Source organism: Hemiscyllium ocellatum, chromosome 14 (genome assembly GCF_020745735.1).
Source record: "Hemiscyllium ocellatum isolate sHemOce1 chromosome 14, sHemOce1.pat.X.cur, whole genome shotgun sequence".
NCBI classification, from domain to species: domain Eukaryota; kingdom Metazoa; phylum Chordata; class Chondrichthyes; order Orectolobiformes; family Hemiscylliidae; genus Hemiscyllium; species Hemiscyllium ocellatum.
The window spans coordinates 13,564,583-13,581,877 of record NC_083414.1 but is presented as its reverse complement, the minus strand read 5'-3'; the positions used below and the strand labels follow the sequence as shown (position 1 = coordinate 13,581,877).

General features: G+C 43.1%; 1 protein-coding gene across 1 annotated transcript in view; it reads left to right on the top strand.

The window, feature by feature from the left end:
• The window catches only part of LOC132822073 (protein phosphatase 1M-like), a 44,148-nt gene that overhangs the window by 18,199 nt on the left and 8,654 nt on the right, over positions 1–17,295 (top strand). The window contains exons 2-6 of the mRNA XM_060835088.1: positions 5,436–5,556; positions 8,826–9,098; positions 11,343–11,455; positions 13,911–13,995; positions 14,674–14,792. Of these exons, the coding sequence (XP_060691071.1) occupies positions 5,436–5,556; positions 8,826–9,098; positions 11,343–11,455; positions 13,911–13,995; positions 14,674–14,792 (711 nt within the window). The remainder of the gene's footprint in view (positions 1–5,435; positions 5,557–8,825; positions 9,099–11,342; positions 11,456–13,910; positions 13,996–14,673; positions 14,793–17,295) is intronic.

Below are 17,295 nucleotides of genomic sequence, written 5' to 3'. Positions count from 1 at the left end.
GACCATCACCTAGTGCCCCCCCACTCCAATTTTGAGAAGAGTCACTAGACTCAAAATGGTAACTCTGCTTTCTCTCCACAGATGTTGCCAGACCTGCTGAGTTTCCTCAGTAATTTCTGTTTTTGTTTCAGGTTTCCAAGAGCGTTTTACTTTTTGTTTCATATGCTAATGATTAATCTATTTGAATGGTTTTGATTAAGGGATCGGTATTATATAGGGCACGGCAAGAACACTATGATCTTTGAAAATCTATTCTGTCTGGCTGAGTTCACCAGTTAAGGGTGAAGGATGTTAACTTGGATAACACAGCGTTCCCTCAGTGCTACATGGAGTTCTTGGCTCAGTTAATGTGCCACGTATTATTAAGTCTAGGAGTGGGACTTGCTATCAGGTTACAAGGGTGCAAGTTCAAGAATGCTGTCACTGAGCCAAGCAGCACTTGTATAAAATCAACTAGGTAAAAACAAGGACTGCAGATGCTGGAAACCAGAGTCTTGATTAGAGTGGTGCTGGAAAAGCACAGCAGGTCAGGCAGCATCCGAAGAGCACTTGTATAAAAGGCAAGTTTACATTTTTTCTAAATTTTAAAGTCAGGATGCTGTTAGTAATCATTTGCAGCTTGATCTGTCACTCGTGCTCACTGACTCCCGGTCCATTAATTTTAAAATCAGTCTCCTTGTGTTCTTTATGGCCTTAACACAACCTCTGCAGCCTCCTTCAGCCCTGCAATCCTCGGGTGACCTCTCTTATGCCCCTCCACTTCCTTCCCTTTCTAAATCTCTCCAAATCTCAGCTTGAAGAGGCTGCTCAAACCCTACCACTTAGTGACCTATCCCAATATCTTCTTTGGCTCCATGTAATTTTTTTGTGTGACTCCACTATAGTGGAGCATCTTAGGAGCAAGAATTCCTGTAGACTGCTTGGTTGAAGTAAAAAATGCCTTGCACGTTTATACATTTTTAAGGAATATATAAGTGCCTAAATACTGCCTCCTTTACAATGCGTGCTTACGTGTTTGTCTTAATCACATTGTAACAAGCCAGTGTTGCACAGCAAAACGAGCTGGTGGGAATGTTGCTTTCCATGATTTACTATATTAAAAACATTATGCAAATGCACGTTGCTTGTGACACGATAAGTATTGTTGGACTATTCTTAGAACATCGAACAGTACAGCATAGGAATGGAACCTTCTGTCCACGATGTTGTGCCAAATATGACGCCAAATTAAAGTAATCCCTTCTGCCTGCCCTTGGTCCATATCCCTTTGTACCTTGCATATTCATGTGCTTATCTAAAAGTCTCTTAAACACCCCTATTGTAACTGCCTCCACCATAACCCCTGGGAATTGGTTCCACACTCTACTACGCTGTGTAAAAGAAAACCTGCCCCGCACATCTCCTTTTAACTTGCCCCCTCACCTTTAATGCATGCCCCATAGTTTCAGACATTTCAATTCGAGGAAAAAGGTTCTGACAGTTAATCCTACCTATGCATCGCATAATTTTATAGACTTCTATCAAGTCTCTGCTCAGCCTCTGCCATTTTGGAGAAAAATGAGTTTTTCTAGCCTCTCCTAGCTCATACCCTCTAATCCAGGCAGATTCTAGTACACCTCTTTTGCACCCTTTCCAAAGCTTCCATATCCTTCCTGTAATGTGGTGACCAGAATTGAACGCAATACTCTTAAATGTGGCCTAGAATGAAGTCTTGTTCTATTCTGATGGTACTGTTCTGGGTGAATTTCTTCCAATAACAGGAAGGGACTGAGTGTGCTGGAAATTGATGAAGAACTATTAGTGGTGATGCAGGAGGGAGTGAGATGGTAAGGTACCAGGATGGGTTAGGAGTTTGGGAGCATGAGGTAGTGAGAGTCATTCATTGAAAAAGAAATGTGCAGAGTTCAGAGGGGGAGGGGTTGGGGATTGACTGGGTTGGGCAGTGTTGGACAGGGTGGTGGTGACAAACGGGGGGGGGAGGGTGTTTGGGGTGGGGTCTCATGCACTGTGCACTGCTGCAGTCTCCTGAATGGGGAGCAGACTTTAGAAACTCAGAGCCCCAGAGGAAAGGCATTTAATTGATTTTCTGAATAATCGATTATCTGAATGAAATAGTGCCCACCCATCTCGTTTGGATAATCAATTCTCCATTGTAGATGGATTCTATAGATGGGAGGTTGGCCTTTTTGTCCAGGCCAAGTTCACCAGTCTCTGTAAGCGTCTCCGAACTCGAATGGTACAGTTGTCGTACCAAGCAGTGATTTATCCAGACAGAATGCTCTTGATGGCACACCTATAAAAGTTGGCAAAGGTCATGGAAACAGACCCTTTGGTCCAACCCGTCCACGCCGACCAGCTATCCTAACCCAATCTAGTCCCAGCTTCTGGGCAAATGGGCTGAGAAGTGGCAGATGGAGTTTAATTCCGATAAATGCGAGGTGCTGCATTTTGGGAAAGCAAATCTTAGCAGGACTTATACACTTAATGGTAAAGTCCTAGGGAGTGTTGCAGAACAAAGGGACCTTGGAGAGCAGGTTCATAGCTCCTTGAAAGTAGAGTCACAGGTAGATAGGATAGTGAAGAAGGTGTTTTTTGTATGCTTTCCTTTATTGGTCAGAGTATTGAGTACAGGAGTTAGGAGGTCACGTTGTGGCTGTACAGGACATTGGTTAGGCCACTGTTGGCATATTGCGAGCCATTCTGGTCTCCTTCCTATCGGAAAGATGTGAAACTTGAAAGGATTCAGAAAAGATTTACAAGTATTCGCTGTCATGCCAAATTTCCTCAGTTATCTGAGGAAGAAGAGACATTGTTGGGCCTTTGTAACTAGTGCATACACATGAAGAGTCCAAGAAAGCTTGTTGTGGATGACCACTCCCAGGAGCGTGACACTGTCCACTTCTGCTGTTAATGTGTAGGGGGGCATGAGTAACATCCCACCGAAAGTCAATAATGAGTTCCTTGGTTTTGCCGGCATTGAGAGCTAGATTGTTCTCAGTGCACCATATTTCCAGGTCTTCCACCTCCCATCTGTAATCTGTTTCGTCGCCATCTGAGATTCAACTGTCTATGGTGTTCATCAGCGAACATATAAAGTCTAGTCTTTCAAGAAGCAGTCGTGGGTGTATTAACATGGGTATATATGACTGGATTGTAATCCAGATGCTGGAACTAACTCTGAGTTCAAATTCCACCTAGTGAAGTTAAAATTGGTTATCGAGTTGTAGAATTTTATTGTACAAAAGGAGGTTAATTGAAATAAATTTGGAAAATACAGTAGTTAATGGTGACCATTAAAATTCCACTAGTCCACTGATGCTCTTGAGCATAAGTATTTTTATGGAAAAGCATTTTTAAATCTTTTACAAAACATTTCTATATAAAAAAAAAGCACCATCAAAACAGAAAAAAAAGTACAAGGAACAAGGCCATAACATAGTACCATTGTTACTAAGCAACCCACTATTCAACCAAAACAAACCTATCTACCTAACTAAAACTAAACTACAAACATATTGAATAAATACAAGCTTAAATTACATTCAAGTTACTTAAATTAGATAATGTCTTACTACTTTATTCTGTCTTACTCATAACACCTCCACCAAGGCTCCCATCCTTGGGAGTGACCCCTACAGTATCCATTTTCTTTTCCTTCCAGTCTCTTCCTCCTGGGGCCCCATGGGTGCCCATAAAGCTTTACCATGGCCCTGACTAATATTGCCGACAAGTCAGTTTCAATATAATTTAAAAAGGGCCGCCATGTCCTATAAAACTGTTCCGTTTTGTGGTGCACCATATTTGTGAGGTAATCATGGAGGAGATGCTCCATCACCAGTTTACCCCATAAGACCTGGTGGTTTTTCTTGCGTCCAATTTAGTAAAATGTTCTTCCTGAGCAATGGGCAAAGATATTACAAAAGCAGCCCATTTGTTTGGAACCACATCCACTCCCTCCAACACTAACACTTAGTAGCAGTAGTATATACTATATACAAGATGCACTGCAGAAATTCACCCAAGATTCTTAGACAGCACCTTCCAAACCCATGACCACTTCCATGGAGAAGAACAAGGGCGGGAATTCATAAAATCATACAGTATGGAAGAGGACCTTCATCCTATCAGGTCTGAATGCAGAAATATACCAGTACCTACACTGTCACATTTTCCAGTGCTAGGGTCTCCTAGCATTGAGTGGTATGACCCTTCATGCGCTTATCCAATTACTTTTAAAGGTCATGAGATTTCCTGTCTCTCAAGCAGTGTATTCCAAACCCCCACCACCATCTGGGTGAAAAATGTTCTTCCTCAAGTACCCTCTTAAACCCCCTGCCTTTCACCTTTAAAATTATGCCTCCCTGTTATTTACCCTTCCACGAAGCTGAACAACTGCTTCCTATTCAGCCTATCCATGCCTCTCATAATTTTAGACATTTCCATCTAGTGCCTCCTCACTCTTCTCTGCTCCAAAGAAGACATTCTGAGCTTATCCAGCCTCTCTTCACAGCTGAAATTGTCAGGTATCATCCTGGTGAATCTCGTTTGCATCCTCTCCAATGCAATGGCATCCTTCCTGTAGTCTGGTGACCAGAACTGCCCACAGTACTCCAATTTTGGCCTAAGGAATGTTCTGTGCATAACCTCCCTGCTTTTGTAATCTCTACCATGACTGAAGAAGGCATACAGGATGGCTGACTTTATAACTATCCTGTTAACCTGTCCTACTGCCTTTAGTTGAACCCACCCACCCCCACCCCCAGCCCCCACCATGATCCCGCTGTTCCTCTCTGCTTCCTAGTCTCTTACCATTAATTGAGGGCCCCCTTGTCTCTTTCCTTCTTCCAAAGTGCAAATCCAAGTACATGGCGACATTACTACATGCAAGTTACCCTCCAAGCTCCCCCTACCATCCTTCTTTAGAAATATACCACCGTTCCTTCAATGATGCCAGATCAGAATTCCCAAAGCCCCTCCCTAAGGGCATTGTGAGTCTATCCACAGCATATGGACTGCAGTGGTTCAAGAAGGAGACTCACCGCCAACTTGTCAAGGGCAACCATGGGTGGGCAATAAACGATGGCCCAGCCAGCGACACCTATGCCCTCCAGGTGAATAAAAAATGCAAATAAAATCTCTTAAACTGAGTGGCTTTATTGAGCAGTTTCTCCAAAATCTTCTAATCCATGTGGACTGTGGCAGTTCAGGAAGATGGCTGACAGTCTCCTTCATGAGGACAAGTAGTGAAGGGCACTAATTGGCTGATGACCCTTGCCTACAATGCCTATGCCTACGCATTTTATTTTTATGTAAAAATTGGTGGCTGTGGAAATGAATCCTGATTGTTGAATAATCGAAAAGGGGGTCTGTTAGGAGTTGGGAAGGTGTATGCTGAATTGTTCATCCCTTCTGTAATGTTATGGTTCTCTTTGCAGGGTTACCAATGCCGGCAAAAGTATTTTCAATGAAGATCAGGCAACATGCCGAACAATCTACCTCCGAAAAGCATTTGACATTGAAGAGGAATGGGTGCTTTTGTGCCCAAATGAAGACACAGTACGTACCTCATGCAACAACATGGATTCACGTTGAACACTTTTGTGAATTGGATGGCAAGTCTTGGCAGACTATTGGGCTATCTGGCCACAGGTAGAAGTTAGGACCCCGGTTATAAATTGTTGTTAAGACCATAGATAAGGAGAAGTAGGTCGTTCAGCCCATCGAGTTGGCCCTGCCGTACAATGAGATCATGGCTGATTATCTTCAACTCCAGTTTCCTGCCTGTTCCCCATAACTAATGATGCACTTGGTGATTAAAACCTGCCTATCTCAGCCTTGAATGTATTCAATCACGCAAACCCACAAGCCCTCTGCAGTGTAGAATTTCACAACCATCTGAGAGAAGAAACTCCTCCTCATCCCTGGTTTATGGGTCTGACATGTTATTCTGAGATTATGCCCTCTGGTCCTTAGATTCTGCATGGAGAGGGGGGAAAGAAGGCTTTCTGTAGCTATGCTGTCCATTTACTAAGAGTCTTGTATTTTTCAATAAGTTTGTTTATTGGAAGAGATGTGGCTAATCCCATGGAAACCTGAGGGATGTTTCTCTCTAGTTCCAAGTTATTATGATGTCTACAGAAACTGTTGCTGCTAAGCTTAAAAAGAAAGAGGAAATGAAATTTGCAACCACTGAAACTAAACAAAGAAGCAGGCAGGGTCCAGGTCACTGATGACTGGTTCATCAACAAGTTTCACATCCTTAGCCAGATCCAGCCTAGTAAATGGCTGGAAAATACTTTTCCCTGTGTCTGACAGTTGATTCTTCAATTGGCCTGTCAAAGTCTGCTGGGGAAGGTGGCAGCCTCTGTTCATTTATGTCCTTTTTAAATCCTCTATTTTTTAAAATTAAGCCTACAACATTTAAAAAAAAAATGGATTCTGTGGGCAAGAGGCCTTTAAACTGATGTCGTATTCTCCACATATGCCCCGTATCCTGTGTTGTCCCAGCTAACAGTCCCATTTGGCCTTTCTTACTACTTTCATTGACTTCCCACCCACCCAATAGCCTCTCAATGCCAATTGGCTGAGCTGAGACCATGGGAGCAAGATTGAGCAGACTCCTCAATTTCTGTTATACCCCCTCCCCCACTCCAAAATTGTATAATTCCCCTTACTCTCTGGTGCAGCTCAGCGGCTCAGTGGTTAGCACTGCTGCCTCACAGGACCAGGGACCGGGTTCTATTCCAGCCTCGGGCAATTCCAGTTTCCTCCCACATTCCAAAGATGTGCAGGTCAGGTGAATTGGCCATGCTAAATTGCCCGTCGTGTTAGATGCTTTAGTCAGAGGAGGCTGGGTTACTCTTCGGTGGGTCGGTGTGGACTTGTTGGGCCGAAGGGCCTGTTTCCAACTGTAGGGGATCTAATCTTAGAAAAAAACTGTATGGAGTTTGCACATTCTCCCTCTGTCTGCATGGGTTTCCTCCGGGTGCTCCACTTTTCTCCCACAGTCCAAAGGTAGGTAGGTTAGGGATAGGGTGGTTGGGTCTTTATGGTATGCTCTGAATGCTTTATGGTATGGACTGAATGGCCTGCTTCCGCACTTTGGGGATTCTGTGAAATAATTTGGTGAAAGTTTATGCAAAATCCAAATTGCATACCGATGAAAAGGTGTTGGGTTGAGAAATGCAACGTACTCTTCAAAAAGCAATGCTTTCGTGATGGTTAACACAAGTACTTTTTAATGTCATAGAGTCATAGAGATGTGCAGCATGGAAACAGACCCTTCCATGCCGACCAGATATCCCAACCCAATCTAGTCCAACCTGCCAGCACCCGGCCCATATCCCTCCAAACCCTTCCTATTCATGTCTTCCAACATCTCACCTGTGATTATCGATGATGCAAATATCTCAGCAAGAGGCCCAATTCTAGCTTTCCAGAGTTCTCGGGTACACCTGATCAGGTCCTGGGAAGTTGTCCACCTTTACCCATTTCAAGACATTCAGCACTTCCTCCTCTGTAATCTGGACATTTTGCAGAATGCGGGTAAGTGAAGTTGAAATGCCCATCAGCAATGATTGAATGGCTGAGTGGACTCGATGGGACGAATGTCCTTACTTCCACTCCTATGTCTTATGGTCTTATGGACACCTCAGTCACCTGCACTGCCTTATTTCCCAAGAGTAGGTCATGTTTTGCACCTTCTCTAGTAGGTACATCCACACACTGAATCAGAACATTGTCTTGTACGCACTTAACAAATTCCTCTCTATCTAAACCTTTAACACTATGGCAGTCCCAGTCTATGTTTGGAAAGTTAAATTCCCCTACCATAACCACCCTATTATTGTTTCAAATAACTGAGATCTCCTTACAAATTTGTTTCTCCCTCTGACTATTAGGGGGTCTGTAATCCAATCCCAATAAGGTAATCATTCCTTTCTTGTTTCTCAGTTCCACCCAGATAATTTCCCTGGATATATTTCCGGGAATATCCTCCCTCAGCACAGCTGTAATGCCAGCCCTTATCAAGAATGCCACTCCCCCTCCTCTCTTGCCTCCCTTTCTATCCTCCCTGTAGCATTTGTACCCTGGAACATTAAGCTGCCAGTCCTGCCGATCCCTGAGCCATGTTTCCGTAATTGCTATGATATCCCAGTCCCATGTTCCTAACCATGCCCTGAGTTCATTTGCCTTCCCTTTTAGGCCCCTTGCATTGAAATAAATGCAGTTTAATTTATTAGTCCTACCTTGTCCCTGCCTGCCCTGACTGTTTGACTCGCTTCTGTTCTCAACTGTACCAGTCTCAGATTGATCTCTTTCCTCACTATTTCTCTGGGTCCCACCCCCCACCTTACTAGGTGCAGCCCCTCCCCACCCCCCCTTACTCCGGAGCAGCTCGAGCAAATTTCCCTGCCAGTATATTAGTCCCCTTCCAATTTAGGTGCAATTCGTCCTTCTTGTACAGGTCACTTCTACCCCGAAAGAGATTCCAATGATCCTTAAATGTGAATCCTTCTCCCGTACACCAGCTCCTCAGCCATGCATTCATCTGCTTTATCCTCCTATTCCTGCCCTCACTAGCTCATAGCAGTGGAAGTAATCCAAATATTACTACTCTTGAGGACCTCCTTTTTAAATTTCTGCCTAACTTTCTCAATGATATTATGCAAATGAGTTTCTGTTGCCTTTACGTCCTTGCATTTTGTTTGAAAGCAAATTTTTATAGTTCATCTGAGACCTTTCCACCATTTTTCCTGATTTGGTGTTGGTTGATGGTGGATGGGACAAAGCACTTGGTTTATGAAATTATTCTTCTCCCAAAGCAAGACCAAGGCATCACAGCCACCTACTGGGGGTTGTTTGATGGTCACGGGGGTCCCATGGCTGCAGTATTGGCATCTGAGCATTTACATCACTGCATCAAAGAACAGCTGGAGGAAATCCTGGATATTATCAGCAACCCTTGCAACATCCCACCCCCTTTCCACCTCGATTGCCTCAAGAGGACGCAAACTGAAATAAGCTATGGAATCGAGAAAGACATCTGCGTCGAGAACCTGGTGAAAGGTGCGTTGGAGACAGCCTTCAAAAACTGCGTGAGTATATGACATTGATCATCTAATTTCTGTTCACCCTCGACCTGTGTATTGGCCGACTTATGTTTACTCTCAATTAAGCATCAGCTCTGTAATCTCTTCCAGTGTCACCACCCTCCAAGCTACCTGTGCTCCTTCATTTCAGGCACCTTGTGTGTCCCTGCTTTTTAATTACTCCACCTTTCCTCTGAGGTCCTGAACTTGGAATTCCCTTCCTAAATCCCTCCCTTTCCTGAAAACCTATGTCTTTGACCAGGTTTGTAATCATTTGCCTATTATTCCTCGTATGGCTTTTCACCAAATTGTATTTTGTTATGGATCAGTCCAAACCCCTCTCACATCTACCAAGGAGGTAGTCTAGACCCTAACTTTTATCTTATTTAAAGGCAAGTGCAAGGTGTTGTGTTCCAGATGTAATTCAGTTAGTCACACCACTTGGCTTTAAGCAAAACATTCTTTAATCTTACACTCAGTTAAAATACAAACAAAAGGAAGAAGAACTGATGTAACTTTATCTCTATTGGAAACATTGACAGTATAATAGATTATTTAACTAGTAAACAGCAAATGTTCCAATATAGTAACATCCCATAAACACACACTTGGGAAAAACCAAAATTCAGTAAAGTAGATTATCTTACATATGATATTTCTCCAATTCAGGAGAAAAGAACACCAAGAGAAAGCTCTGGCAGAGAGAGAGGACCCGAGCTTTTTTTGTTGTGGCCAAGAGAGATGTTTAACAGCTTCTACATCCAACTTCAAACCCCCAACAACTGAAAGCTAAACTAAAACCCTGATTCTGTGGGAGCTTGACTGCACCCATTCATGCTGCTTCTATTGTTCTAACTTTGGAAAAGAAAACACGCCAGAGCCCCTCAAGCTGTGTACTTTATTGGCTTGGAACAGGCTGCTTTGTCCCTCTGTCTCAACCTCTCTTCGTTTTAAACAAAACAGGAACAAAAATACACCTTGTAAAGCCATAGTGTCATCACAGTTTCAAAATGCTTTTTCAGTCTTTTCTTCCATTAAAGGCTTCACCATTGAGAAACAAGTAATTGTTGATGTTAGTGTTTTCTTTTTTTACTTTTTATCCAGTTGTCCTATAACTATCTCCACAGTTAAAGATGAAACTTCCCATTTCATATGTTGAGTACCAACCTAAATGTACTCATTCTGATTTGGTAAATTCTGGTTCCAGTGTTTTGAGCAGATAGTCTGTATTTCCCTAAGTGCAGCACAGGATGGGGTACTGAACTGTCAGAGGTGCCATCTTACTGAAGAGATGTTAAGCTAACTACCACTTTGACAGACATACAAAAGCCCATTTAATATTTTGAAGCAGTGTACAAAGTCCTCCCAGTGCATCTCAAACATCTCCCCAGTCTCTTCCCTCCTTCACCATCCCCATTTCTCCCTCCATCACCACCAACTCATCTTGCTCTCTCTCCCTTCACTAGCTCACCAAAAGCAGTCCACAGTCAAATTAATTACTCTTTACATGAATCTCTGTTGCTTTGGGGGGGTGGGATTCAGAACTGAATCTTGCCCAGTAGGATCTCAATATGAAAAATGAGCAGTGGATCTGACTCAGTATTGGTTTAAAGACCAGTGTGCTCAAGAAAACTGGAAGTATACAATACATGCCCAGCTTTGAATTGTGTTATGAAACCCTGATGTGTCCACCTAACCAGGCATACAGAGCCAAGAGTAGAAGAAAAATTAAAATAAATTGATGAGTGGATGATGTCAAACTTAAATTATTAGGTTGGGACCACTGAGGGAGTGAAGGAGCTGTGTGTTTTGAAGGAAAGACTTGCATTTATGTAGAGCCTTTTGAAGTCTCAGGGTATCCCAGGATGATTTGCAGCCAATGAGATACATTTGAAGAATAATGACTATTGCAATGGGCCAATTTGAACACTGCAAGCTCCCTTAAACAGACATGTTATCATGATTCCATTTCTCTCTGATGTCAGTTTTGGGGTAAATGTTGGCCAGGATATCGGGAATAACTCGCTGCTCGTCTTCAGAATAACACAATGGGGATCGTTTACATCCAGCAGAGATACAGATAGGGTCTCCCTGTAGCCTCTGATCTGAAAGGTGGCAGCACTTCTTCAGACCTGTACTGAAGAGTCAACCGATTCTTTTATGTTCAAATCGCCCTCTGATTCAGAGCCATTGAGCAAACGGTGACAATTAATCAATTTGTGTCTTGTTTTCTTTCCTTTTCCCCCACAGGATGAGCTGATTGAGAATTACCAGAGATCCCATGGTCATGTAGGAGGCTGCACAGCTTTGGCCATCCTCCGCTTGCAGGGAAATTTGTATGTGGCTAACGCAGGAGATAGCAGGTTAGTGCGCACCATTGTTTGTCTTTGCAACTTCTGCTTTAGGCTGACTGCAGCTGGCTCAATTGTCATTATTTCCACAGAATTTCCACGCTTCCTCTTTTAGGTTTCTGTTATAATGCATGACTGTCCCCAAATGAGATTGTGCTTAGTGAATGATCCCGATTCCAAATTGCTCACATTGTTCCGATATCACCAGGAGAGGGCACAAAACTGGACCTCTCCCTTCTGTCTTGGATAGTGTTTAGTCCACTTTTTACACATTTTCCCACCCCACTCCCACTGCCTTGCCAATTTTATTCTTAATTTCCATGCATCAGAACTGGATTTACATCAAGGCCAGGAATCCCATCATTTTATCCTAACTTTCTCAGGGGCAACAGGTATGATCTGTGGCACCTCAAATGCTGTCTGGCATGAACTAGTCACCGGCCTGGATATGAACGTGGGATTTGTGGCTGTGGCTATCCCAGAATCTTCTTCCTGTACTGTGAGAACATTAAATTGCTCCCTTCTCTCCAATTCCCACAGTAAAACTTAGCTCAACTGAGCAACCACTAGTTACAAAAAGGAGAGGCAAGCACATCTCAAACTCAGAGAAAGTGAGGACAGCAGAGGACTGGAGATCAGAGTTGAGAATGTGGTGACGGAAAAGCACAGCAGGTCAGGCAGCATCCCAGGAGCAGGAGAATCAACATTTTGGGCAAAAGCCCTTCATTAGTTTGATGCAGAGTTCCTGAACTATAGGTTGGAAGCTGTGGGTGAGAGACCCCCTGAGGTGATGAGGTTGTGTACAGTCTGGAAGAAGATGGTTTGGTGATGGGAGGTGAGGTCATGGTCAAGGGGGCAGTAGGAGAAGGTGTCTTCGAATTAGCACCTGGCTTCAGCGGTGTAGAGGTCAATGTGCCAACTACTACTGATGAAGGGCTTTTGCCCGAAGTATCAATTCTCCTGCTTCTCAGATGCTGCCTGATCTGTGGTTTTCCAGCACCACACATCTCCAACTCCATCAATGCAACTCTAAGTTTTAGAAGTATGCATGTGACAACTTGCCACCTGATGTTCATTTTTCCCTGTATGTCCCACAGTGCTGATCTTGGCTTGTCATGTAGAGAGTTAAGAACTAAGTGGCACAAGATGTCAATGACTTTCATTCATAGTAGCGATTTTCACCCAGTGTGTTTTGACAAATTGGTGTGTGCTGAGTATTGTTCAAGTGTAGAATAATGTTTTGTATAGAGGTAATGAAAATCAACGTGAAACAAACCTTGTTTCATCTTAAACAGTACTGTATCCAATCCAAGTTACAGCTCATTTAAAACTGTCACAAGCTAGTGATTGAATTAGGGGTGAACTATTGGTCAGACCACTGAACCAAGTGCAGTGTGTAGAACAGATTTAGGGACACGAGTATTTGCGAATAGTTGAGCAGATTTTGAAAATGTGTTCTCCCTGAAGACGCAGTATTTTTCCCAATGTGTTTGAAATATTAACGCATCAGATCCTTCCTTGGTTGCATGCACTGTGTTACAAACCTCTCTAGTAACACCATAACCAGAGAAAATGCAAGTAAATGTGACCTTTATGAGCAACCAATTTAGTGGATGTACCATGGAACTTTTTGTCTCATTGAAATGTGACTTGGTACTGAAAAGGTTGAGAACTATTGATTTATTTTCATAGAATCATAGAGATGTACAGCACAGAAACACCCTTCAGTTCAACCTGTCCATGCCGACCAGATATCCCAGCCCAATCTAGTCCCACCTGACAGCACCCGGCCCATATCCCTCCAAACCCTTCCTATTCATGTACCCATCCAGATGCCTTTTAAATGTTGCAATTATACCAGCCTCCCCCACTTCCTTTGGCAGCTCATTCCATACATGTACCATCCTCTGCGTGAAAAAGTTACCCCTCAGGTCTCTTTCATGTCTTTCCCTTCTCATCCTAAACCTATACCCTCTAGTTCTGGACTCCCCCAGCCCAGGGAAAAGACTTTGTCTCTTTATTCTATCCATGCCTCTCATGATTTTATAAACCGCTATAAGGTCAGCCCTCAGCCTCCGTCGCTCCAGAGAAAACAGTCCCAGTCTATTCAGCCTCTCCCTATACCTCAAATTCTCCAATCCTGGCAATATTCTTGTAAATCATTTCTGAACCCTTTCAAGTCTCACAACATTCTTTCGAAAGGAAGGGGACCAGAATTGTACAGAATATTCCAAATGTGGTTGAACCAATGTATAGAGTGCCTTTTGGGCAGTTTGTGTGGAGAATGAAGCAGTGGTCAGAGTTTGCAGTGCAAACACCAGGATGTAAGTGTTCCCATCCAATCCCAAAGTTACTTACATTTTGTCACAAGACTACCGATTTCACACCATGTTTGCTAAATCTTTTCACTGTTGTCGGACAATAGTGGGGCAAAGTACACTAACTGTTGATTCACTTTCCTTTAAAGAGCAATTATTGTACACAAGAATGGAGTTCGGCCACTATCCAATGAATTCACAGCTGTGACTGAGAGACAAAGGATTCAACATCTGGTAAATAGAACATCTTTTTCTTAGTCTTCCTGAACTTGATAAAGTCAGCCTAAAGAGCTTGTGCTTAAAGCAATTATTCAAGCGCATATTTTTACCTTTCTCTAAATAAGGAATTGAGATATTGTCTTGGTGTTTGAGGGGATTGTACAGTAGTTCTCCCCCTCCCCGCTGTACCCGTGGGGGTATGTTCCAAGAACTACTGCAGAAACCCAAAACTGCAGATAGGAGAGAACCAATTCATTTCAATGGGAAACGTACCTTCCCAACAGCCCCTGGTTCCTGGTAAGTTCCTTTATAGTAGGTTTGGAATGCGGTAAACCACGGGTAACTGAAACCGCAGAAAACGATTCCGCAAATATGGGGGTCACCCTGTAGTTTAAATTTGAGACATTGGGAGAACAAGGAGACAACACAGGTCAGTGAATGCTGTAACCCTAAGCAGCTAATTTCCTGGTAATACTCACCAAATTCCTTGTCGTACTATGTATATAATAGATATCTAATGTCAAGGGCAGACACACTCACCACATTTTAGGCTGTGGCTCATAAGAAATTATGGCATATGTGCTGACTAAAAAATTGTGAAAATTAGGGAGGGAATTTGAAGTTCGGGATCACCGTGTTATATTCTACTAAAATAAAATGTACTCATTTAAATAACTCAATGTCTCCTTACAGGCCTTCCTGAAGCCTGAGTTGCTTGGTGAAGAGTTTTCGAGATATGAGGTCCCTCGCAGAGTGAAAAGGAGTGATATTGGCACAAAAATCTTGTACCGAGACTACTTCATGTCTGGCTGGTAAGTATTTGAGGAAAAAGTGAGGTCTGCAGATCAGAGCTGAAAATGTGTTGCTGGAAAAGCGCAGCAGGTCAGACAGCATCCAAGGAACAGGAAATTTGATGTTTCGGGCATAAGCCGATGATTCCTGATGAAGGGCTTATGCCCGAAACGTCGAATTTCCTGTTCCTTGGATGCTGTCTGACCTGCTGCGCTTTTCCAGCAACACATTTTCAGCTCTGGTAAGTATTTGTCAAACATAGATTGAGGATTGGCTATCTGACAGAAGACAGAGAGTTGGGATAAGAGGTTCTTTTTCGGAATGGCAGCTGGTGACAAACGGTGTCCCGCAGGGTTCGGTGTTGGGACTGCATCTGTTCACGTTATATATTAATGATCTAGATGAAGGGACTGGGGACATTCTAGTGAAGTTTGCTGATGATACGAAGATAGGTGGACAGGCAGGTTGTACTGAGGAAGTGGGGAGGCTGCAGAAGGATCTAGACAGTTTGGGAGAGTGGTCCAGGAAATGGCTGATGAAGTTCAATGTGAGCAAATGCGAGGTCTTGCACTTTGGAAAAAAGAATACAGGCACGGACTACTTTCTAAATGGTGAGAAAATTCATAAAGCCAAAGCACGAAGGGATCTGGGAGTGCTAGTCGAGGATTCTCTAAAGGTAAACATGCAGGTTGAATCCGTGATTAAGAAAGCAAATGCAATGTTGTTATTTATCTCAAGAGGGTTGGAATATAAAAGCAGCGATGTGCTACTGAGACTTTATAAAGCTCTGGTTAGGCCCCATTTGGAGTACTGTGTCCAGTTTTGGTCCCCACACCTCAGCAGGGACAGACTGGCACTGGAGCGTGTCCAGTGGTGATTCACATGGATGATCCCTGGAATGGTATGTCTAACATACGAGGAACGGCTGAAGATCCTGGGATTGTACACATTGGAGTTTAGAAGGTTAAAGGGAGATCTAATAGAAACTTGCAAGATAATACATGGCTTGGAAAGGGTGGACGCTCGGAAATTGTTTCTGTTAGGTGAGAAGACTAGGACCCGTGGGCACAGCCTTAAAATTAGAGGGGGTAAATTCAGAACAGAAATGCAGAGACATTTCTTCAGCCAGAGAGTGGTGGGCCTGTGGAATTCATTGCCGCAGAGTGCAGTGGAGGCCGGGACGCTAAATGTCTTCAAGGCAGAGATTGATAAATTCTTGATGTCAGAAGGAATTAAGGGCTACGGGGAGAATGCGGGTAAGTGGAGTTGAAATGCCCATCAGCCATGATTGAACGGCGGAGTTGACTCGATGGGCCTAATGGCCTTACTTCCACTCCTATGTCTTATGGTCTTAAACCATCCACTTTCTGGGAAAATCATTTACACAGATCCTTTATGTTTTTAAAATTATATTTAGTTGTGTACCTCCATTAGTTTTATTTCTTTAATTTGTTCTTCCCCTTTATTTGATGTCCACCTAGTCAGAAGCATTCTATGACTAGGATATTATTAAACTGGAGAGGATTATGAAGAGGTTTACCAGGATGTTGCCAGGAATGGAAGGTTTGAGTTAGGCTGGATAGACTTTCTTTCACTGGAGCATGGAAGTTAAGTGGTGACCTTCTAGAGATATATAAAATATAAGGGATATAGATAGGATTAATAGCAAGTGTCTTTTCCTTTAGGATTGGGGATTTCAGGATTAAGGAGCTTGTTTTTGAGATGAAAGGCCAAGGGATTTTTTAAAAAGACATGAACAATTTTTTTTATACAGAGGGTGGTTTGCACATAGAATGAACTTTCTGAGGAAGTGATTGATGTGAGCACAAATCCAATGTTTAAAAAGCACTTAGAAAAGTACATGAATCAAAAGGTTTGGTTGGAAATGGGCCAGGAGCAGGCAGGTGGGACGACTTCAGTTTGGGATTATGATTAGCATGGACTGCTGGACTGAAGGGTCTGTTTCCGTGCTGTATGATTCTGAGTAAGTGTAAACTTGCCTTCCAAGCCCATATGTTGAAGCTACTCTTGACTAGTTTTAGTTAAGTAAAAATGACTCTCATACACTCCTGTCATTTCAACTGTCACAGTGAATATGCAAACCGCTGATCATTCGCTGTTAAGTACTTTGTCTCAGATTGTATTCGCCATGACGGGTGTCACTATGGTCAATTGGCTACACCACATGAAAGATGCTTAATTTAGTCTCGCTTGTTGTGTTTATCACAATACCCCATTCTGCTTGTTGGTCTGCCTAAACATATACATCCCAAGATATTTTATTTTAAATTTGCAAAAGGCTGTCAATCTCTGATTCTTAGTCCTCTCCCAGGAACGTGCCACTTGTAGAAATCATTAAATAGCCTGCTTCACCATTTTCTCACAGGTCATCCCAGAATGGAGTGGCATGGTAGCTCAGTGGTTAGCACTGCTGTCCCACAGCACCAGGGACCTGGGTTCAATTCCAGCCTTGCGACTCTCTGTGTGGAGTTTGCACCTTCTCCCATGTCTGCATGGGTTTCC